The 24964-nt window shown below is 32.4% G+C and overlaps 3 protein-coding genes across 5 annotated transcripts; 1 reads left to right on the top strand and 2 right to left on the bottom strand.

Annotated features, from left to right (window-relative positions):
• Positions 1–578: 578 nt before the first annotated feature.
• Positions 579–21154, top strand: LOC107161978 (Brahma associated protein 170kD). Of its 3 annotated transcripts, none has more exons than XM_015508644.2 (18): positions 579–1478; positions 3593–3686; positions 10143–10240; positions 10378–10529; positions 10730–10948; positions 11021–11649; positions 11713–11877; positions 11962–12319; positions 12381–12636; positions 12695–12977; positions 13396–13542; positions 14412–14537; positions 14602–14728; positions 14803–16118; positions 16186–16350; positions 16572–16625; positions 20271–20362; positions 20438–21154. In XM_015508644.2, the coding sequence occupies exons 1-18, from the start codon at positions 1387–1389 to the stop codon at positions 20541–20543; spliced, it is 4479 nt and encodes a 1492-aa protein (XP_015364130.2). In that variant the 5' UTR covers positions 579–1386; the 3' UTR covers positions 20544–21154. The 3 variants fall into 3 exon arrangements, with proteins under 3 accessions (XP_015364130.2, XP_015364128.2, XP_015364129.1); XM_015508642.2 differs by having other exon boundaries at positions 580–1478; positions 13396–13653; XM_015508643.2 differs by lacking the exon at positions 16572–16625 and having other exon boundaries at positions 581–1478; positions 13396–13653.
• LOC107161957 (beta-1,4-glucuronyltransferase 1-like) lies at positions 20907–23649 on the bottom strand. The gene is made up of 5 exons (XM_015508598.2): positions 23455–23649; positions 23017–23377; positions 22451–22955; positions 21923–22076; positions 20907–21852 (listed from the first exon to the last, which is right to left on the bottom strand). The coding sequence occupies exons 1-5, from the start codon at positions 23473–23475 to the stop codon at positions 21664–21666; spliced, it is 1230 nt and encodes a 409-aa protein (XP_015364084.1). The 5' UTR covers positions 23476–23649; the 3' UTR covers positions 20907–21663.
• LOC107161958 (Cytochrome c oxidase assembly factor 8) lies at positions 23481–24118 on the bottom strand. The gene is made up of 2 exons (XM_015508599.2): positions 23959–24118; positions 23481–23884 (listed from the first exon to the last, which is right to left on the bottom strand). The coding sequence occupies exon 2, from the start codon at positions 23878–23880 to the stop codon at positions 23488–23490; it is 393 nt and encodes a 130-aa protein (XP_015364085.1). The 5' UTR covers positions 23881–23884; positions 23959–24118; the 3' UTR covers positions 23481–23487.
• Between the last annotated feature and the right edge of the window lie 846 nt (positions 24119–24964).

Raw genomic sequence — 24964 nt, 5'->3', positions numbered from 1 at the left:
CATAATCATAAAACTCAATAATATTAGTATGTTCTATGATACTGCAGAAGAGACTAGAGAGTACCATACTACCATGCTTAGTCCATGCATTGAGTCGTAAAAACGCGCGCTCACACACGCACACACACACACTCCCCGCGCTTTATACCGTTAATTATTCAAAAATGCATTTTCGATCGACGCGTTTTGCCAATCAAAACAAATGACGAGGGAATTCCGGAATTGTCATCAATATAATTCAATAATAATAATAATAATAAATAGCCAATTGGAATTTTGGAAATTATTCGAGTAAGCTTTAGTGAGTGTTACAATTTAGAAAAATGTATCATAATATACGTAATATTATAATATCATTTTGATTTTTGTCTGCGTAGTGCGCATAAACATGATATTGTATATTATACAACACACAAGGTACGTAATAATATTAATATGTCGTCGTACGACGGTTCACAGCGTCGGCGGCTATAAATCGTTGGCACCACTGTAAACGGGTCGGGACGGTGGCGCGCGCACGAGGTGCGTGCGCGCGCGACAAGGTTTTAATGTTTGGACGATGTTCCGTTGGTGGGGTGGTGGGAGCGACCCGACCGACGTGAACACACTGTGTGCTATGACGAACGGTCTGCTCCGCCGGATCGCCTAGAGAATAAAAATTCGACTTTTTCCCCGGTTTTCCGCAGGCCGATCGGTGTGTTTTTTTTGTTTTCTCTCCTTTTCCTTCTTGTCGCTGCCCGTCGCCACCGCGCTCGCCTGCGCCGGGCCGGCCCCGAACGACAACCGCGTACCGGAACGCACGGGCGAAACACGCCGCCGCCGCCGCCGACGTTGCACGTTATTTATTTTGTTTTTATTTCGTTGTTTTATTTTTTTTTTTCACTCTTCCCGACGCGCATACAGCCGCCGATCGTTTGTCGCCATTTTGTGTGTGCGCCGCAGCGTCTATCGCGTGTGCCCTTAAAAACGTACCAATCTCGTGGCCGTTTTTTTTCGCGTTCCGACGACGTCCGCGTAGTGTGCTGGTGGTCTGGCCGCCTGGCGACACGATACGGGACGCGCGCCGATAACTGGACTGTGGTGCTGTTGCCGCCACCGCTGCTCTTGCTTGCGACGCCGCCGCCGCCGCTGAGTACGTGCGAGTAGCAGCGCGGGGTGTGCGCGTCCGTCACAGATCCGCCGCGGCTTAGATAACGGCCGCCGCCGGTGATAACGATGTACGGGCCGCCGATGACAACGACGTGAAAATATGTTCGCGGACGACCAGCGCTGACGAGCTGCTAGCTCGCGCGTTCCCCAGGCCCTATCACCGCGCTCCGTGCGCGCCACGCGTGGCCCGCCGCCCCCTACGTAACTCCGCACACGTTCCCAACACATCCAGCAGGCATGGCCAGCGTCCTGAACAAAGATCCGGCCAACTACGCGAGGGAAAAGGCCAGCTTCCTCAGGGACTTGCAGCACTTCCACGACACCAGAGGGTAAGCGCACCACCGCAGTGGTCACTTGAGTCGCTTGTTGTTTGCCCTTCCCCCCCTTAGAACGTCGCTGAGCCATCACCAAGTCCTCCGTTGGTTTTTGTGGACTCCAGCACTCCGCTAGTTACTATCCTTCCACCTCCGACCCGACCAAGTCGTTTGGCCAAGTCTCGTCTGTGTTTCCCTCCAAAATGCCAAGGCGGACGCATACGATTCCCTGGCGATTGCATCATCTTCCGCGTTAGGTGCTCTAAAGCGCGTTACTTATTTTCTGGTGCACCACCATATCCATAAACCCAACTACGGTTGTCCAGAGTTAGATTTTTGTGACATAATACCGACAATGTTCACTAAAATACATTTTGGAGTTAATTTGGAAATGAACGTGTGCGCGCTATTAGAGTGGGGAGAATGTTCGGATTTTTAATTACCCGTTGGTGGTAGTTATAAATATTAACATTGAACAGTAACATAATTTGCTGCTTTAATGCATTTTGGGATAACGTTGTTGGGAAATTCACTTTTTTCGGTGACCGATTTGTGGGAGGGGGGGGGGTAATTCCTCTAGGGCCCCTATTGAGTTTAATAATGTGCTCGAAAAATTACATACCAATGACGAGAACGATTAGGTTATTTTTATTGATGCAGTACTGTGATGCCAATTTGTCCTCGTTTTGAATTTAACAAATAATTTGTAAAGTTAGTTTGTTATCAACCGTTTTGCGAGAACGAGTTACTAATAGTTATATTCGTATTTTAATGTTAACGCATTGATGAAAATGCTTTTCAAAATCCTTCCATGGTTTCTCAAAATAATCAATAATTCATAGACAATAGTTGTCATTATAGTTGTATATTTATTAAAAATTGTATTATAATTACAATTCTATGAAACGGCCATCAGTGATATCGATTGTGTGTTTCATTTTATTGGTTCGCCATTAGTGTTTTTTTTCTCGTACACAATCAGAATAAAGTCTCACATTTTTTTGTTTACTAGCCGTCAAAATAATCTTACTATCTACTTGTACACAATTTACTGCGTTTCACGGTTGTGTATAATGTATAAAAACTTTCTACAGATCTAACTTTATTGTAATATTGCTCTGAGAAATCCATTACTTTCCCTCTTGTTTAAACATACCTACTTATAATTGATAAATTTTGTACCAATGTCTGTGGACAAACCCTAATTATTTTTAGAGTAATTAAAAATTTCAATATAATTTGTGCTGTTTCTCGTCTATATTTGTGTTGTAAAATGTAATATACCTAGTTTAATGACAAGTGTTAAACCAACATGAGAGTCGATATCATCCCCAAATTGCAATCAAACTATACGGTTGCATACTACCATTTGAATAAATTTAATGTATTTTCCCATGAGTTTCAGATTTCTAAAAGTTATATTTGAAAAAAAAATGTACAACAAACTATATTAAGAACATTTTTTTTAATATTTAAAATTCATGTATCATACACTTTAACTATAAAACAGGAGTTGGAAGACTAAAGGTTAATGCTTATAATTAGAAACTATATGAAAATTAATAAGTTCCTATTACAAATACTCATAATTTAAATAATCTTCGTGTTCTAATTATTGTTATACGAAACCTTAAGTGGGCGAACGTCATATCTATTTAGACACAATTGAAAATGTGTTACATTACGTTATCTTGGTATTGTTTTATTTTCAAAATAACAGTTTAAACCATTAGAATTGATACGTAGAAGGTAGGTTATTTTCCATTCTTAGTATCACGTTAAAAAAAATAGTATTTAATTCATATAGGTACCTATTATCTTTTGTTAATAATATATGTTTTAATGTTACGTTTGCTTTGAGGTTCACATTCAACAGTAGTTTTACAATTCTATCAATCGAGACTAATGAAACTTTCAATGCATTTTGTTGGTATGCTACTTAGATGTTGTGATTGATTGACGAATGTTGAACGTGTTTTATTATCTATACTTCATCATCCAGTTTTGTCAAAATAACATTATGATTGATTCCTTTTGGCCATGTGTCTGTTTTTTTAAGATAAAAATTTAAATATTTTGTCTATTGTGTTTAACTTATAAATTACAAGTAAATGTATTTTGTGTTTCAGAACACCAAGCCGTGTTTCACCAAAAATAGATGGAAAAGATATTGATTTATATCTTCTGTATGTTCTGGTCACCGCACAGGGAGGATGGGTTAAGGTGAGTTACTTCATTTCATGTTAATATTACTGAAATCAACCGTGTTCGATATTTGAATGCGGGCAGTAAATGAACGAAATTATTCTAGGAAGGTAAATAACCGAGTTAACAAGATGTTTTCGAGCAAAAGTAGTCTTTTTAATAATAGTTTAATTGTTTATTCATAAAAAAATTGTTTTATTGATTTCTGAAAACGTCAGTTACACCGTAAATCTTAACCGGGTTTTGTGTACCTGGATTAAAAATCTTGAATCTTAGGGCGGTATGAAACAGATGACTTCTCAAGGAAACGATTTAGTTTGATCTCGTAATAATTATTTTTCCTCGGAACTACGAGTAACGACTACCGATAATAATATAGTCGTCATCGTAAGGGGTATAAGAAAAATATCAGAAAATTGAGAGCCGTGTTGGAGGGATGTTGTTCAGGCGGTTTGGCATGATGTCCGGGGTTTCTCGTGATACCGCGTTAACCGATCGGGCCGCAGAACCGTCTATTTACACGAGTTATTTGTTATGTTTATACCTAGCACTCGTGTTGTATGCACGCGAACACGATCGGTCGGCGCGGTCGATCTCGGGGATCTAAAAGCAGACTCGGCGGAGCGCTTATCACGCGACGCAGCCGCCGCCGCCCTACCACGTACCCACCGTGGTGTTTACTCGTCGCTATCACTGTCGCCGGTGACTTACTACCACACGGGTGCCTCGGCCTGCGTCCTCCCCCCCCCTCCGTCCACCGCGATCCACACTAGTGTCGGCGGCGCACGTGACCACCGTGGCGCGGTCCTGACCTAGTGCACGGGCCGCGGATTGTTTACATCGCCGGCGCCGCCGCCGTGCCAGGGGCCCCACTTCCGGTTCCCAAATGCCGCCCAGCCGCCCACATCGTGGTTTTCGCCGGTCACACTTCCCGTGTCGCGAGCGCGCCTGAGGCTACATGGCTTCCGCATGGGACGATCGGCGAATTCCTCTGGACGGCCACACTACAACCCGTATTCGTATTGAGTCATATGCCCATTATATTCAGGCGGGTCCCGTCAATATCGCGCTCGTAAAGAAAATTATCATCCCAATAGCAATGTTCGACAAATAATAATAATATTATGATATCCCCCGACATAATATTATAACGATTATTGATAATATTGTGTTGTATAAATTGTACACGATAGACTATCAGAATGTCGTGTATTATGTGAATCGGTAATATTATGGCCTATAATGGGTACGGTGGTGTCGAGCATTGTATACAAAAACGGCGGTATGTGCGCGCGCCTTGTTCGTATGTACCACACGGCGAGTATATTATATATGTAGTGTAATATAATGTTATTGCGTTTGTTGTGTTGTGAAGATGTCGGGTGGAGGGAACTGGGGCCCGGTGCCCGCGCTCGCTCGTTTGGTGGCATCGTGGCGCTATTGAACGGATCCGGGGGCGCGCACCATGCGGCAACGTCGCGTGGCTGTCAACGATTGCGCACCGCAACCGCACTCCCCACCAACTACTTCTGCCGCCGCCGTTCACTCTGAAATCCTGCTTTCGACCGCTGTGTCTGTTTAACCCCACCTCGCACACTTACACACACACACCAGTCACCACCGACTGACGCCGCCGCGCTCCATTCGATGCGTCGACGACGATGGTGTTCTCCGCACCTATTTAATAATAATAATATCCAACTAAAATATTATACACCGCCGCCCGTGTCTCCGTCGGTCGTCGAACCGTTTCCGGTCGACCATCGTTTGCACAAACCCACACGCACACACACATACGACATCTATACAATATTCACATCATACGACTAGATCGGCAGCTGATGAATGCCCCCCCCCCACCCCACCAACCCGTAGTAACGACGCACTGAATATTGCACATTCTTTGCGCGCACGACGCGTTGTGTCTATGAAATTGATATTATGGCGTGCACTGTATAGTGTTGTGCCCCCCGAGTATCGGTGGTTAATGCATATTATGAAATAAAATCATTATGACATTTTCTATTTTTTTTTCCGTTTGCCGTTTGTTTATGTATATTTTTATCCGCAAACCGCGTCAACACTGCGTCCCTCGTTACCACTCCACTCCAGTCGGCCATAGCGGCGTGTTAGTCCCGAACTATTCTCCCTACACTAGCATCTCCCGAGAACAATTTTCGTTTATAACGACATCATTATAATCCCTCGTGTACCATTTTACGTAAGTTACACGCAATTTTAAAATTATTCCAACACTGTGGTTTCTTCATTTTCAAATCACCGTGACCCCCTCGTTTTCATCCCACCTACACGAACGATTTTGATTACAAAAATTGATTTTATGAACGAATATAAAATCCCGATTTAGATGTAATTTGAATGTCTGTACAGGGTGTATCATGATGATATGACTCTTTGGAAGTAAAATATTGTAATAACTGCTTGATCGCCTTGTGGCCTGTCCTTGTATGTATACGTTTTAGAATCAGTTGCCTCTTTATAAGTTATAAGCCAACATTGGTACTGTTTAAAGTTTATGAGAATTTAGAAATGTTATGTACAGTTGTATTTCTTTTTTAGTAAAGAAAATAATGGTCATGGTCGTTATATTATAATATGGGTTCTGACCGTTACCGTTTCAATAATATATAATTCTGCATAGAATGCGCGCCATACTGCGCCTCGGTCGAACGTTTAATTATTATTATTGTATACGTAGAATAAATTATTATGATTATTGACGATTCCTGCCTATACAGCACTACATAATATACTGTAAATTGTGATGTATATACCACATACTTACTTATTCAAGCACAACATATTATCTATACTTATAAACAAGAAGGCTTTTGGCTCAATTACGATCTATCCAAACATCAACATCTGGCTTTCCAATGCTATTCAAACTCATGTTTGTGCAGTGAGTGTTATCGAAGTGTTTTATTCATTTTTTTTCTCTTCGGCACCCAGATTTAAAAACTACTGAATCCATTTTCATAAAATCTGTTAGGACCCACATGGTGGTACCATTTTATGATTTGTGGACGGTAGAGATTAATTTTTAAACAAGTTACAACGTAATTTATTGAGCGCTGTGGTATTAGAACGGAGACTAATTTACTTTAGGAACTTCAATTAGAAGCTTTTGAATGCCATAACAAAATGAATGCTTACGCGCGCATTGTCGAAGACAAGTGTATAGACCGCTTGGGATTTCTGTAAAAGAAATCAATAACTCCGTCTGTCGCTCTGCTTCTGGTTAATTTTTAGTTGTCTAAGTAGATGCTTAAAATGACATGTGTGTGTTGTACAAAACAAATAACCTATCGAAAATTGGAAAGAAACCTTTTAGTTGTAGTTCAATTCGTACTCCAACAAATTAATTACTATGTTTATATGATGACGTTAAAATGGTTTTAAATTCTTTAACTACATAGCACGAGCGTTTTAACACCGTCATATAAACTCAGTATATGCGCTTAAATTAAATTATATCGTAGTATAGGTGATCCATAAATTTTATATATTTACGATCAATTAAAACGGTCTGTCAAAATCATATCAAATAGTTTACTGTATCTACAGCGAAACTTCTCGTCAAATATTAATTGCCATTAACATTTATTAGGAAATTCTTAATAAGTTTAACACAATTTTTAATTTAATTATTTATTTACTACTTACTAGTTTTTCTACTCGGTTTAACTTCAGTATTTTTAATCTTTTTAATGACAATAAATATTAAATACTATGCTGATTGAGACTCAATTCATCATTTAAACTCAAATGTTGAGTATTATATACTCCTGTGTATATAAAAAGTATCCAACAATCATCAAATTTTTGCTCCTAGACATATTTAAAATGTTTTGATCATAACTTATATTAAGTCATAAGTGATATCTTCATACTGATGTAGAATTGTTAAATTTGGCATCAATATTCTTATAGATCTATTTAAAAAATTAAAACCTTTTAATATATTCGTATTAAAAAACACGCGCAATGAGCGTAATGCTCATCAACAATTAACTAATTGGTTTGTTTTGTAGCAGTTAAATCTGTAGTTAAATTTATTTTTAAAGAAGTTATTTTAAATATTATCTTCCATGTTATAGTTTCCAATGTAAATGTTAACAATATTAAGAGAACCTATATAGTGTTATATATCGTCCCTGTTACTATTGTTCTCCGACGTAATTACAACGATTCAAACAACTTTTCAATACCGTAAATTGGTAAATTGGATGAGATGTATAAAAAAATTAATGACAATTGAGGCAATTATAAATAAAAGCCATACTTTTTCAAACTAGTGTAATAAATACAGTTTCTGGGTACACATTTCTATGTATAAATGTGATACATAAGGCAATATTTATGTTATTGATGTAGGTTAGCTTATGATGAGTATATGTGTAAATGTACCTATATAGATATTTATCGTTTATGAATAAATTACTTTTATTTATGATTATGTATTGATATTTAAATTAAAACTATACAAAAATGTAATAATTCATAAGTAAAAATCTTCCAAACCATGTATAGAACAGCTAGCATAATCATTCGTTACTTTCAATATTTTCGACGTATGGATCGTCTAAAGTTAGGTTATAATTATTATTTGACTATATTATATTTTAAATTATACTAGTAGGTGATTGAACTAAATTTTTAAATAAAAATACCTGTAAAAAACTAAGTTTAATATTTTATAACTATCCTAAAATTGTATCCATTACCTATTTGTATAATATAAATATCGGTAGTTACACAAAAACCATTATCTTTATATATACATATTCAACTATAGGAAGTATAATATTTTAATGGTACATATTGAATAAACTGATAGTATATTTTTAAATACGATATCTGAATGTGTTATTTGTTATGTACAATTCTAGCATGAAGTTACTACTATAACATTGTAAGCTCATCGACTTTATAAGTACAAATGATTGATATTGATTATATTCATGCTTTCTGTTCTACGGTATGTGCTTAAATAATATTTTATCAATCGTGATTCGAAAAAACGTCAAAAGATAAATAATAATAACAATTAGTCGAATGTCGATAAAAATCATAATGAATGTTTTGTAAACAAAGTATTACGCTATGGATCGATTAGAAATCGGTTCATCCAACGAGAGTCATTGAGTTATCGGCTATCGGCTGTGCGCGTACCGGTTCGGTACTTAACACAGTTACACACTTAACTCATCATACAATAAGGTAGCATGTCATGATATTATTTTATATTATTTTATTACTTATTGTAGTGATACCGGCGCAAGTGGTTCAACAGCACCAAGTCGGCGTTGCGTCGATATCGATGTGTTTGCCACTTGGTGGGAAGGGGGTGGGCTTGTCTAAAACGCACCTCGATGTGCATCGTTAGGACGGTTTCACGGACATGCACTTGATCTTGACGCGCAAGGGGCCATTGATAAAAACACGACTTTGGTGGTGGGGCTGTTGTAGTTGCAGAGTTATGTTGGCCTCTCCACCGCGTGTGTGTGTGAGTGACGTCACCGTTACCCAATCAGCTGGAGGGATACCCCCGGCAGACGCCACGTGGTTCCGTCGTCGCTGTAGTAGTAGTAGTAGTAGTAGTAGTAGTCGTTGGCGTCGCCGTTAAGCATCTCCGCGAATCGCACAACACACACCGATGACATTACTGTACACATCCGGGTACACGCACCCGTCGCATGGAGGGGGGGAACTCCTGACCCGCGTGTACGCCTCTCCACTGCGAACGTTCTCTCTCGTTTTCATTTTTCCCGATTTCCCGGTTTTTTTTTTCTATATTTTCCCGCGCCCGGCCAGAATTCCGGGTTTCCATCGATCGCCGATCAGTGTGACGACGTGGTCCGTCAGGGGTTCGGTGCTGCTACGAGTTGTGTGAAATAAGCAGAAAAACGAATCCCAAAAACTGTTGCGTTCTATTCTATAACATAGTCTTCATACCCGAGTATTTAGATGGTGCCTGTCACGTCGATAAGACTATTTACTGATTATAAACTTAATTTTTATTATTTTATTTATGATATAAAACGTTTAACCTAACCTTTTTGATAGGATAATTTATTTTTCTCTCATTTTTTAACGGTACTTTTGTGTATTTATTTTTATCATTAAGTATAATCAAAGGCATCACATTGATGTATTAGGATTTTATATGTATTGTAGTGCAACAGCATATCTAAATCTAATATATCCATGGGGTTGAGTGATAAAACTAATCTGTATGTTCCTTTAATTGAATTTTTCCAGCATCCTTTCAAATACACCCCTACTAATATTAAGGATAATGGAGTGCACTAAACTAATCCAGTACCTATTACATTTTGTTAATGATACTTTCTTGTTCTTTGAATAATACATTGTTAGTTTAATTATTGGAATAGTCAAATTGGAAGTATTCTTTTGAAAATAATTGATAATTTGTTGTTTTTCTTATAGGTTAACCAGAGAAATGACTGGAAAAATCTTTTGGAAAATTTTGATCTAGTGTCATCATGTATTAATGCTGAAGTTGCATTAAAACAAATATACCTAAGGTAAGGAAGAGTTAAAGTAAAATTATTAATACTATACTTAAATTCTGTGATCTACAGCTACTGTAAATTACCTAAGATAAAGCATGCTTGCAATTCATGCAAAGTGCAAACTATATTTATTTTAATTTTATTATCAGGTACTTAGATCGTTATGAAAAAATTAACTTTTTGGGAGAAACTGGATCAATTGCTGGCGATGATGATGAAGATAGTAGACATAAAAAATGGTCTGCTAGAGCATTGCATTCTGTTCCTTTAGTTTATAATCACCATCAACATGCTGTTAATGGTATGTATGAATTAGTTTTATTATGTTCAGAATAAAAAAGGTACTGGGTGTCGGAAGTGGTTGTCAAATGCTTCTTCCACCAACGCTGGCACACAAGGCAAAGCTTCGTAACTAAGCCATGGCTATGCGTATGAGTCGGCCGTCTGGTACCTTCCATATTCTGAATATAGTTTAGTTAATTAATACAATTTTCTTTGTAGAATCTGTAAGAGCGTTTCATGGTTTATCAACCAATCTCTACAAAGCTAGTGATTATGATAAATTATCTTTATCGTTGTTATCACCTTTACCTAATGAGCAAGACCTGGCAATTAATGTTTGTATCCTCTTATCTAATGAAAACAAACATGCAATTAAGTTATCAAAGTGCCCACAAATTCTTCACCATCTCTTGGCTCACGCTGGTGTATTTACTCATTGTAAGATTATTATACAATAATATAGTTTAACAATTTTACTAAATACTAATTTACATTTTCAATATTTTATAGCTGCTTCGCGTAAGTATTGGGATGATTATTATCGGAAAGTTCGAAAATGGTCAATAAAATCATTTTGGAAAGAAGTTCTTGATGAACAAGAACTAATGTATTTAACAGACGAAAGTCGTTTTTCTGCTCGAACTCCTAAAACTATACCACGAAAAGATGATGAGTCAAGTTCTTGTAGTGATGATGATGATGATTTTAGAAATAATAAAGTGAAATTAAATTTTGATCCATCCGACGATGAATTGTTTGGCCTGAAAAGGCCTCTTGGTACGGATGATCCATATGGGCAACGGGTGTACCAAGTGGCTTTAATACTCAGAAATTTGACATTTTTTGAAGAAAATATGAAAGTAATGGGTCAAGACTTGACATTTCTTAGATTTGTTTTATTGTGCTGTGCAACAAGATGGAACTGTTTGCATCAAATTGGTTTTGAGATGTTGGGTAATATTGGACCTGTAGTACCTCTTGATGTTGGTTCATTGCAGCATGCAACATTAAATATTGTCTGTAAAAATATCACTGAATCTAATGATCGTTCAATCATATTAAGTGCGGTTGAGGCTTTAAATAGAATGGGCTCCAAAGAATCAAATGAAGAATTTTTATTGAAAAATATTAATCAAAAGGTAAAAAAAAAAATGCAAAGCCAATTAAAATTAAAAATATATTAAAAATGTTGTGTTATTTAGGTATACGATAAAATATGTAATATGTTATCCTTGCATGATATTATGTTGTTAATACAAACATTGGAATGTCTTTACTCATTGAGCTCACTTGGTGAGCGTGCTTGTAATGCAATTGTTCATGTACATGGGGTTATTGATACTCTGGTGTCTTTAATTACTGTTGAGGTAACTTTTTTATAAATGATTTTACAATTTAATATACATTTATAAAAAAAACGTATATTGATTTAATATTTGGTCCACACATAGGCACAGACATATGGACCCAAAGCATGTATATTGATGAGAGTTATTGAGACTGTTACAACTCCTTCGACAACTACATTTGCTGCAGAATCAGCACCAAAGACACATTTGATGGCAGCCCCTAGTGTTCCTCCACCTTCTAATGCATCCCAACATCTAATTTCGACTTTCACATCTCAGAATGTACTCCCTCTACCCACACCCGCGGTTGCAAATCCTGTTATATTACCAAATGCTCCAACTGCTGTACCTGTTATGTCTACAACTTTAAATACTTTTACATCTGTAACACCAACTGGACCACCACCACCACCACCACCGCCCGTGCAATCAGTTGCTAGCCCCAAAATCATGGTTCCAGGTACATAATTAAATTATTTTTGATTTTTAAACATTGCGTTTTAACTATTAATTGGTTTTAGTTACTGTGACTGTTACAACCAATTCAGCTATAGTATCTTCAAGCCAAACTTCTCCAAGTGTTCCTCAACCAGCTAATATGATACAACAAGAGAATGAACAATTTGCATTAAACTGGATTCGCGCTGTGCTTGAAGTGTGTCCTACTCCTGGACGAGGAATTGATCAAGCTGAATTATATAAATTATATATGACTGCTTGTGCTAGAGCTGGAAGAAGAGGAGTTATTGCTCCACTTCATTTCCCACGTTGTGTCAAGTAAATTACAAATACTTAAATTTTATAAATATAACAGATTAATTAAAATTGTATTTAGAGCTGTGTTTGGACCCGGCGTTGGACCAAAAACTGTAAAACTTGCACAAAGCCAAGGTGGCATAGCCATGGATCCACCCACTCAAATTATTGCATACGAAGGAATTCAGGTTCGATCAAAACCATTGTCATTCCCGATCAACACACCAGTGGTTGTGACACAATCTACATCTGTAACACCCTCGTCTATTCCTACCTCACCTATCCTTAAAGCACAACTCAGCGCACCAGCTACTAATGTCCAACAAAATTCTCCTTTAATTAAGCGTGAAATCCTAGGAAAGGTAATCATTTTATTTGTTTAATAACTAGAAATAAAATTTTATAATTATGTGTTGGGAATCTTTAATATTTGACAAAAGTTGATAGGTCATTCTTTTGATAATATAAATTTATATCGTTGTAGATCTTAGAAAAAGAAATGTTAACTAGTGAACATTAATAATCAAATGTGCAATTATTAATTGATTATCAAAGTTATATTGTTATAAAATTATTATTATTAAAATTTAGTAGAAGTTATTATTATTTGTGATTCATAATACTTCAAATTATTTAAAATTATTTCATTTTAACTTGGGTGAACTTTGTACACACTGTTAATTATTAATACTAGTATTTATAATCAATGTTTTAATACATTCTCAATGTCTAAAAATGAAATTTATTTTAGTAAATATTATCTTATTGTTATATTTCTAGACCATACAGAATCCTGTATCATCTACAAGTATTGCAAATGAAACATCTGTTATTACTACAGTTGCATCTGCTACTATATCTCAACCTGAAGGAACGTTATTATCTAATAGCAATACATCTTTAATTAAAACATTATTAGCTAGCAAGGTATGCGATCCAAAATTGAATGTGCCTTCTGCGACCATAAAACTTAGTAATAATGAGTCATGCACGTTATATGCTTCTTCTCAAAATTGCAATTCTTCAGTAATTACTGAGGTAAGTTTTATTTAATATTAACAAATAAAAACATGCATTAAACTATTATTTAATTAATTTTTTTTAATCCAAAACTTAAAAAATATGGGAATATTTAAATTTTTCTTAGATTTTTCTTGGGTTTACTTTCTTTTAGTTATTAAAAATTTTGGATATAGACATTTATTCAAATAATTTCATTCTGTGAACTGAAGGTGGAAGTAAGGTTTGTTGGCATGGTTAAACTAACGACATAAATTAATATTTTGTCTTACAGCTAATTGTGTTTTTTAAATTAGATTAATAACCATGTATAATTAATTAACTCAATTTAATTATTATTAACCTTCAGATAAAATTAAGCTTATTTTCTTTGATATACTTATTATTTAACAATAACATTCTTACATTTTGAACAAAATGTTTTTTTAAGTTCTAGTGGTTTGTATGTTATTCTTTTTACTACTAACAAATCTTTCATAATTAGTTAAAAAAATTTGGCCATTTAGCTCTGTTTAATATTTTGATATGTAACATTTCTGATTAAAAATTATCAACAGGTACTTAGTATAATTCTTCATTTTACTGTTTAATATATTTTTTATTCTTATTATCTATTTCAAAATATTTATTCCTTTTTAAAATTCCTATTAAATTTTTAAATTAAATTCTCGTTTCCATTCTAAAACAAGTATGCAATTTAGATGATTGTTTTCTTGATTTTTATTCATTATAATATTAATCTATTCTCATAATTAAATATTTAATTTTGTAAATAGGTGGCTCAGCGTCAGCAACAACAGAAAATATTACAACAACAAAATAGTTCTACTACATTTGCTTCGGCATCATCCTTAGTACCAAAGCAAACTGCCAGAATAAATGGTATCAGAACTTCTTCTGATGTAAGTGATTAGCTACTAATTGGTTTTATAAATTATATTTAATAACAACTCTTAATTATCACAGGAGTTATGTAAAAATGATATGGTTGTAACTGTGTCTAAATCAGAACAGAATCAACAGTCTGTAATTACAACAATTGCTTCCAGTAATAAAACGTTGGCCAATAGCTTGAACAAACTTAGCGATAAAGGTAAATTACTGAATTAATTTCTATTTTTCTATTGCGTTAAACTTATATTTCATGAGCTAAACTTTTTCTGATAGATCAAACCGAAGTGAATTTACTGGAGCCAAAAAAGGAATCTCTTTTAAATGGAACTCCAGAGGTATTAGAAATAAACGACATAGCATCAAAGAGTGTAATGCTATCAGGGCTATTAGATAAAGAGATTGAAAAAAAAGATGCACCATTTTTATATGGATCAATACAAGTTGGAGACAATGGATTGGAATTGAATGGTGCGTGTTTAGAATCAAAAGAAAAATCAACAGCTACTTGTATTAAAATTAAACAGGAAGCAGGAGAAGAAAAGCCTGGACAACAACTAGTTAAAGTAATTATGGGTGGAAAACGGTCAGCTGAAAAAGACATTGCTTGTGACCAAGTGCCTAAGAAACTACATCTCAATGGTAATAGTAGTAGTAATGATGAGGAAAACATGGAGGTTGATGAAAGTAATATGAAAGCTTCTTCAACTGCTGCCAATCTTTATGCTGCTTTAGCAGCTGATGTCTTAGAAGATATTGATGGTTTAGATGATGAACCACCAAAAACAATTCCTACTTCTCAACAACAGATTCAAGTGAATACTCAACCCACAACTCAGCAAATTTTTCAAACTCCTGGGCAAATCATTGTATCATCTTCAAACACTCAATGGCCATCAAATAATCAAAGAGGTATTGTAACAATGGTTCATCAAGGTAATGCTGGTGGGCCACAATATGTTTTGGCTCAACCTCAGTCTGCTTTAGTACAAGGCCAAGCTCAAACTGTTCTTGTAGCTCAGACTACACCTCAAGGTTCAGGAGCTAAAACAATAATAATTCTTCAACAACCAGCTGGAAATAATAATCAATCATCTAACACTATGACTTTAAGTCAGACTAATTTTGTTCAAACCTCTTCACCATCAAACCAATCTAAAGTTATTGTACAGCGAATTCCAACAGCTCCAACTATTAAACAAACCACAACTATGGTGACTAGACCTGTAACACCTGTGACTTCTAATGCTAATAAACAGCAAATTAAGGTCATTAAGACTGTACCTCATATTGTATCTGCCTCTTTGCCTACACCATTGGTTCAAACTAGGATACGCACTACAGCTCCAATTAAGGTTACTGGGGAAGTCAACACTACTACTACCAATCATCAAGGACAATTTTTATGTGAATGGAGAGGATGTATGCGTAATTTTAAATCTGCTAATGAGGTTTATATGCACGCATGTGAATCTCATTGTCCTTCTAATGGTGTACAAGAAATGCAATGTTTATGGGAGCGATGTGATGCTATGAAGCGCAAACGGTTTTCATTAATGACACACTTATTTGATAGACACTGTAATCCTGATGTAAGTGCTGCAATATATTGGGTATAACTTAAAATATTTCACAATTCGTTTTTTCCCCCATTTGTAGGTATTGAGAATGATGGCTGTCCGAAGAAGACAATTGTCTCAAAGTGGTCGTAGCGAAATACCAGCTCCAGCACCACCAACACCTCATCCTGGTTATGCACCTAATGCTGCCTTTAATGCTATTAAAAGGCATGCATTGGAATTTGTTAATCCCAAAGAACTACAGGTTAGACATTTAAACTTTAACTATGTTTTTAAGCGATCTAGTATACTATTATGATTAAGAATTAGTTATGATAAACTAGATTTAAATTAATACTTAAGGTATTACATTTAAGGTTTTTAAGAAACATACGAAATTGAATTTCATATATATTTATGTAAAAACAAAATAGAATTATTTAGGAACCAAAAAATTAATTAATTTTATGTATTCTTGAAACATAGCAAAGACTAGTGAGTGCAGCTGGCAATCAACAATCGGCTGGGAGTGTCGATCAGGTAATTTCTGTTTGAGTGTGTGCCTTTTCAAATTTTGGTTGTATAATATTGATAAATACTAAAATAGTAAATTATTTTACTATTAATTCATATTGCATGTTTCAAGAAAGTTTTTATTTATTGCTAGTATGGTATGTGCTTGTGAAGTTAATTCTTAGAAGTTTATCAATATTTTATTGATTTAGTGATATTTTATCATTTATAATAGATACTTTTTATCTTCAATTAGATTATATTGATTTGTTATTTTTCTTGAGCCAAATATATATTATCAAATTATTTCTGCTTTTTTTATATATTTTGTTTTTATTAAAAAAAAATTGCTTAACTAATAATATATACCGGGTGATTCTTTTATCATTGAACACTCATTATTTCAAAAAGTATCAATGTTTTTGAAAATATTTTTTTACAGAGTTTCATGTTGTTAATAAAACAACATTTTTATTAAACAATTATGTTTTTTAATATTTTTCATCCTTATAATTTTTTAAGTTTTTTACTTTTTTGAATGACAACATAGAGTTTTAATATCATATTCCATAGCAGAATATTTTTCTAATTATTTTGATACGTAAAAATTCGAATTTTGGACGAATAGTTTATGAGTTATAAGTATTTAAAGTTTAGACAAGCGGAGTAGTGGACAAACATTTTGCGGGGTAACCCCGTACCACTCCACTCCACCAATCTAAACTTTAAATACTTATAACTCATAAACTACTCGTCCAAAATTCTTCAGAAAAATATTCTGCTTTGGAATATGATATTAAAACTCTATGTTGTCATTCAAAAAAGTAAAAAACTTAAAAAATGATAAGGATAAAAAATATTTAAAAATATAATTTTTTAATAAAAACGTTGGTTTTTTAACAACTTGAAACTATGTAAAAAAATATTTTGAAAAAAGTAAATACTTTTTTAAATAATGAGTGTTCAATGATAAAAGAATCACCCTGTATAGATATTTCATAGAAGTTATAACTAATTATTGTTTTGTATTTAATGACTGTCAGTTTTATTTTTGATACAAAAATATGTGTTATTAGAAATCATATTGTTTAGTAACAATAACATATTACAATTTAATTTCCAATTTTTAAAAATACTGAAGGTATTATCATATATTCCAGAAAATAAAGAATGCTGTGACTGATTTTAACATTTATATTATTAATAATTTTGCATTAGTTGTTTCCTTCTTAAGAGGATGCCACACCTATATTTGTTGTCTTAGTCATATAAATATGTAACCTAGCAAATTTACACTTAGAAGTTCATGTTTATTCTGTTAGCTTAAAAATCAGAGTAGAAAACCTATTATAAAACTTGATGATAAGAACATAATCTGTGTTTTGTTGAAAGTATTTTATGATAATTCAGTTTTTAAGTGAGTTATGCGCATACAATAAATTGTAAAATAAAAATGTTCTGAACTGATTTACAACTGAATTATCGTAAAAATAACTTCCAACAAAATACCGATTAGGTTCTTACCATCAAGTTTCATATTAGGTCTTTTCACTTTTAAGCTAATGGAATAAAATGTGAACTGCTGAGCATGATTTGCTATGCTCGTGTTTGTAAGACTGAGACAACAAATTAGGGATGTTGTGTGCCCTCTTAAACATTCATTATGGTAGATTTATACTCAGCTAATTCAATGTTGTGGTGTAGCAAGTTTTAATATTAGAAAAAATTTACCTTCCATCAAACTTTAAAATAAAAACATTATTTGTCTTTTTCTACATTTTAATTTTTAGACAAGCTATGAGGATTTTTAAATAATTGTATATAACTATAAATGTACTATAAAATTAAAATACAGTAGAGAGAACAATGAGAAAACATAGATAATACTCCAATTTTAAGTGTCTTGTCTAATATTTGGAGTTAATATTATAGCTTAATATACCAAATTGGAACTGCTGATTACAAATTTGCGATGTTGAATAATGTAAGATGAAACAATATATATCATGCTGGCGTGATATCCAAATAACAACTATATAACCATTGTTAAATTATTTATAATCATTCTTCAATTTTTTTGGTAAATTAATTTTTGATTTATTTTGATTATATATAGTGTGTTCATGATATAGATACCACTTTTTCCTCTGGATGACCTTGGATTGAAATGTGATTTTCGGGAGGTAATAGGGTGTTATCTAAATACACATTGTCAAGAAAAATTCAAATTTATAATTCTCTCGGTACGCGCATGCGCAATACAACTTACTTTTTTTTTTAATGGCAACACCAATTTTTTATATAGATTCAGGTAGAGTATTTTTTTTCAAACAATTTTTGTATAAAAAGTTTTTTTCTAATTATAAAATTGGCAAAGTTACAGAACGGTCAAATTTAATATTTATGTATAAAACTTTTTATACAAAAATTGTTTGAAAAAAAATGCTCTACCTGAATCCGTATAAAAAAGTTGGTGTTGTCATTAAAAAAAAGTAAGTTCTATTGCGCATGCGCATATCGAGAGTGTTACAGATTTGAATTTTGCCTGACAATGTGTATTTAGGTACTCCCTATTACCTCCCGAAAATCCCATTTCAATCCAAGATCATCCAGAGGAAATATTAAGTGGTACCTCATATCGTGAACACACTGTATATATTTTCAATGACTTGATGAAAAATTCATGTTTTCTGTATATATAATATATATATTATCATTTTAATATTATTTAAGTAGGAAAATGAAGCATAGTCCCTTCAATAGATAAATTAATGCTATATATTATTATTTATACAAATATTTTCATTGTGTATGACATATAATTTAAAACTGCTTTGAAAGTATAATATTTTAAGCACATTTATTTTATAAAATTAGCACTTTAGATATGTATGCAAAATAGAAATTCTTACTCATGTAATGCATTACCTATTTTTTTTACATAATTCTGTTGAATAAATATTACAGTTAATGTATCAGTTAAATATGTTAATACATATGTTTTATATTTATAGTTATGTAGTTATATATATGTATATACCAACATTTTCCATAAGTACAATAATTTGAATACATTATAAAATAAAATAAAAACATTTCTACAATTTACAGTATTAACAAACATTTTTTTGTTTGATTTAAATTAATTTATTATCATATTGAAAAAAAAATCATTATTTTACTCTACGAAATTGTCCATATTAACCAAACTTTTTAATTTTTATTGCTGATTTAGTTTGAGATTTAGTTGAAACCTATTTTAGACCTTATTTATTAGTTTAGAATTTCTAATTTATACAAATGAAATAGAATTCGTCTTTCGAAATATAGTTTTAAATGAAAAAAATTATTAAGAAATGCTATGCATAATAAAAAGCATCTACTTATATAATATTATTCACCTATTATATTTTAAAAATATCCAGAAATTGAAATGAACTAAGATGGTGAATTTTTTTAATTCAAGATAATTGTTTCAACAGTGACTATACTTAACTAAAAATAAATTTTTTAGCCTTATATTATAAAGAATTAAAATATTTTTTATCACTGCTAAATGTAGTTAAAAATATTATTAAACATTTGACTTAGCTTTCTTCTACTTTATAATGAATTTTAATGAACTATAATTAATTATTAAGTCTCATTTATAAAATTGTTTATTTTGTGTAGGATGATAATGAAGGTCCAGTAACCAAGAGCATACGTCTAACGTCAGCACTTATTTTGAGAAACCTAGTCATTTATTCTTCGACTGGAAGATGGTTTGTAAAAATTAAATTAAATTAACTTAAATTTATGCCCATGGTATCTCTAATTTTTTGCATTGTTATTTTTAGGCATTTAAAACGATATGAAGCACACTTGTCAAATATAGCACTGAGTAATGTTGAATCATCAAGAACAATTTCACAGCTTTTATTTGATTTGTGTCATTCTAGCTGACCACACTCTGAAGATTAACTTGTTAACTTTGTAATTTTTGTACATATCAATCAAAATTGTGGTTGTACTCAAACATTTAGTTTAATGTCAATAGTGTACATTTTACTTGTACATACAGAATAGTTTTTATTATTTTCATCTACCAATTGACTATCGACATACTGTCTTCCAATATAACAAGAAATCAACAGTACTTAAAGTGACAAGTTTTAAATTGGACTGATAGTGTTCTTCTACAAAAACTTCTGTTACAAAAAAATAATTTTGAAATATTGTTAAAAAAAAAATAATAGTTTTTGAATAAGATTGTCATGTAAATATTGTATAAATAAAAGATGTTTTTAGAGTGAATTTAGTATTAAGTTTGAAAAAAAAACAATAAAAAAAAAAAACAAAAACAATATTTATATTAAATAAGTATATCAGTATGCATTTAATAGTGTTACTTTTAAGCGAACAATTATTGTTTTCCTAGATTTTTTAATTATTATTATTTATAAATTATAAACCATAGTTGCAAACCAGTTGCGTGAATGTTGTACATAAATACTTAGACGTTACCTGAGTTTTATACGATTTTTTCAAATAATAAAAATGCTGTATACATTTTATTAGTTTTTATTTTTAAGTGTACTGTTTTATAAACAATAATGCACACTTAATGAATGCATATTTTTTTTTTATTTAAGGATTAATTTATTTTCAATTTTGTTACGTGTATTAAGTGTTTGTGCAATACCATATAAAATAAATACTAATGGATTTAGTATTGTTATCGGTCTCCAAAAATTCATATTATATTATAATATATAAATCTCATTATTTACGTAAACATTGGTTTTATTTATTTAAAAAAAAATCTAATTGTGCTATAAACAATCTATATTTTTAATATGATTAAAATATAAGATATTTAAGTTTAAATTTTGAAACATGACTTAGATATATTTATATTATAATTTTACAACAGAATCAAAGCAAAAGTTTAAGTATCGTAATTTAAAAAAAATAGTTTGAATTTAAATTATCTTTAAACTAATTAAAATTCTAATGACAAATTCATATAAATTTCAAAAATATTGTGAATAAAATTAGTTATGTTACAAAATAATTTTTTAATTCATAGATAATGGCTTAGTAAATATCGTGCAGCTATTTCTTTTTTAAATTTATTGAATAATGCTAGATTTTCTGCATACTGAATTTCTCGATAATGAGATTTTTCTTTTTGTGAGGCAAAACTATGTTGGAACGTGAAAATATTAGCAAGTACTTCAAACTGATATTTAGCTGCAAACATTTCATACACCTGAAAATATCAAATTTGATGATAATACAATTTTATAAAAAAATTACGTCTTTAAAAGAGGATAGCAAACCTGAGAATTCCTGGTGTAACCATAACCAATGAACCTTTCATCATAACTCGGTACGTTGTTTAATGACACATAAAATGGTTCATAATACAATTGATATTTGGGTACCTTATGACTGATGTGTAAACCGTTATATTTTTTTGAACTTTTTTCAAACCTAAAAATTAAGTATAATTATTACCCAAAGTTATTAATATATATATATTTTTTTACTAAATATTAGTAAGGCATGTATAACACATAGTACATACTGTTCTAATAAATAATACAAGACATAATATTGTTAAAGAAGAGTATGAAAAATTAATGAACTATTTCTTTATTTTATTAATAATTACTAAATCTGAGTATGTTGATTATGATACAATATATAATTGGAGTTTAAAATAGGTCTCTACAGGATTGAGAACTTAATATTATATACAAATAAGTAGTAACTACTTAGGTTAGCTAAATGATAGAATATAATATGAAATTGATTAAATCAATATCATTTATTTAATTTGTAGTCAATCAATATTAGATACATACATAAGAAAATTAGTAGGCATCTGGTTTAATTTAAAGACTTCCATGTGGAAGTATCTTGCAAGCCCAGTAGATTTTAATTTTATTAATTCAGTAACATTTTTTGGTGAGTTTGCCGATCTATGAACTTCATATGTGGGCAAAACATATACACATTTTAAACATTTTGGTCTTTCAGACAAAAATGTATCGAGCAATATTGCTGAATCAGTACTAGGAATAATATCAATATCTGTGACCAATGCGTAATGAGTTTGACAATTTAAACGAGCTAGATTTCTCAGATGATTTTGAGGGTAAGGCATGCGAGTTCTCCATCGTTTAAGATTTTCTGGTAATTGATTCATCAAATTTGATAAAACAATAACTGGATCCTTGTGGCATGGTAACTGATCTGTTGTAAAACCTGATTGAGTGGATTGTGGAAATTGATTTGCAGGTAGCGCAAGATGAAAAGTAACGGTTTGACGAACTGATCGATAACATCGCCGTAGAAATCTTACATAATCTATAATTAAGTAGTTGTTAATGATTTAGTTCAGTCGTCCATCCGTGTAAAATAAACCTACCTTGTAAATAATATAATTCTTCACCAGCTACATAAATTGCAGTCGATATTGATCCATTCCAATTTTTTGCTAGTTCTACAATAGAATGTAATCTATCTACTGAGCATTGTGTGGCTAAACATACCATGCCGCTTGATTTTTGTTCTGCTATTACTACATTGTCAAACGTCTTAACCATACGTCTACTGTCCCATCTGCCGTTAGACAGTTTAAGTTGAAAATATGATGCATTTGATTTCTCATTACCACACTCCGTTTTTGATAAGGAACTTGCTTTAAGTAGTGTAAGTGAGAGGTAAATGTTATATAATAATAACACAAAAAGAATATAATGTATGAAAGTAGAATAGCGATTTATGCCCTATAATAACAAATTAATGAATACAGTTATTGCATAAGTAAAATAATTTATTAAGCAAACTTAAGCACTTGACTTACAAATGATTTTATAAGACGCATTCTAATTTAAAGTTAAAATTTAAATATTTTAATCCACTGAATTGCTTTGAACATATTTTTATTCATCATTAAACGTACAATTGTTATATTTTTTTTATACCATTCAAAGTTATAAGTTACATGTGTTTTCCAATTTCTGTCTAAGAAATCTTTATAAAATTCAGACATTTGATCGGCTGTGGCTGTAGAAATACCCTTGTCGGATAAACATTTTTTGTACGCTTCTCTCTCTTTTAGAAATCTAAGGTTATGGTTAGTCCAAAATTCATGATTCCATTTTGCCACTTCGATTCGCTTAAGCCGCAATTCCCGTTCAACTCGAGACTCGTTTTTTGGTATATGATATTTAATTGGTCTCAAATTTGATACTGGATCTGGAGGACCAACTGAATCGACATTGTTCATTGTCCTAAGCAAACAGTACATAAAATATAAAGCACTTTAGAGTACAAAAATTAAATACAAATGAATTTTGATGGATACCTTGGACTTTGAACACATTTATAAAACAAAAAATGATGGATTTTTATTTTATTTTAAGTGTAACAATCGTCTTAAATTTAAAATTAATCGCAAAAAAAAATGGGTAGAATTCTCCGATTCTACTGAACAGTGAACTCATTGAATTATTGATAAATGTCAAATGATAATACTATAATTATTATAATTATCAGTTATCAACATACATGGATAATAAGATTATCACATTTTGTTATACGACGTCCTATCCTATACCACTGATAAGCTAATGGTTGATACCAGTTACTTGTAAGTTGTATATTACATAATACTCGTAAAGTCGTAAGTTGTAATGTAATTGCAAAGTTGCCAAGCACGCTATTCATCCACCGATAACTACTAGTTACTACTATTTGTCTATTTTAAATAACCATGTTCTGGTGTGAACATATTAATGGGTAAAATATTGAAAAAAATTATGGACCTCTATATAATAAAAGGGAAACAGAACAATTTGAAAAAATTAACGAATTACAAGAACTATACGGAAGACCAAATATTCTTTCATATACAAGAAGCGAAATACTTTAATGGTTACTGGTTAGGACATGACGTATGGAGGGCGGATGGCCGAATCATCAAACAAGCACTGGTGGTTGAAATGAGAGGTAAAAAAAGACCTATGGGCAGGTCCATTGTCCATAACTAGATGTAGGGATTCAGTCGTGAAGGATTTAAGAATAATTCAAGAAAGGGCTCAGATAAACATGGCGTACTATTGGGAAGAATGGAATATGTTTGTAAATTATTGTGATGGCAGCGTTGAACCTCAATGGTTCTTTAAGCTGTTTATTATGATGTGTTCTAGTGTGATCATTCAGAGAAATTGTAAACCTTTGATCATAAGATGATCTAGCTCTAAGCTGTAAACCGTAAACCACACTGTAAACAGTGTAAACTAACCCACGATATTAAAACATGTTCACCTAAACTTTAATTTGCATCAACGCATTTCAGAACCGTTCAATGT

The sequence above is a fragment of the Diuraphis noxia genome, unplaced genomic scaffold (assembly GCF_037042655.1).
Source record: "Diuraphis noxia isolate RWA-SAM2 unplaced genomic scaffold, SU_Dnox_SAM2 contig0004, whole genome shotgun sequence".
Classification (NCBI taxonomy): Eukaryota; Metazoa; Arthropoda; class Insecta; order Hemiptera; family Aphididae; genus Diuraphis; species Diuraphis noxia.
This window is presented reverse-complemented; position numbering and strand designations above follow the sequence as displayed.

Bases quoted from the DNA above. Each gene is read 5' to 3' on its own strand.
- LOC107161978 (XM_015508642.2), top strand. From the start codon at position 1,387: ATGGCCAGCGTCCTGAACAAAGATCCGGCCAACTACGCGAGGGAAAAG. The intron at 1,479-3,592 runs GTAAGCGCACCA...TTTGTGTTTCAG, and splicing joins CACTTCCACGACACCAGAGG to AACACCAAGCCGTGTTTCAC. The intron at 11,650-11,712 runs GTAAAAAAAAAA...TGTGTTATTTAG, and splicing joins TGAAAAATATTAATCAAAAG to GTATACGATAAAATATGTAA.
- LOC107161957 (XM_015508598.2), bottom strand. From the start codon at position 23,475: ATGCGTCTTATAAAATCATTT. The intron at 23,378-23,454 runs GTAAGTCAAGTG...TTGTTATTATAG, and splicing joins TGCGTCTTATAAAATCATTT to GGCATAAATCGCTATTCTAC. The intron at 22,956-23,016 runs GTAGGTTTATTT...ACTTAATTATAG, and splicing joins AGAATTATATTATTTACAAG to ATTATGTAAGATTTCTACGG.
- LOC107161958 (XM_015508599.2), bottom strand. From the start codon at position 23,880: ATGAACAATGTCGATTCAGTTGGTCCTCCAGATCCAGTATCAAATTTG.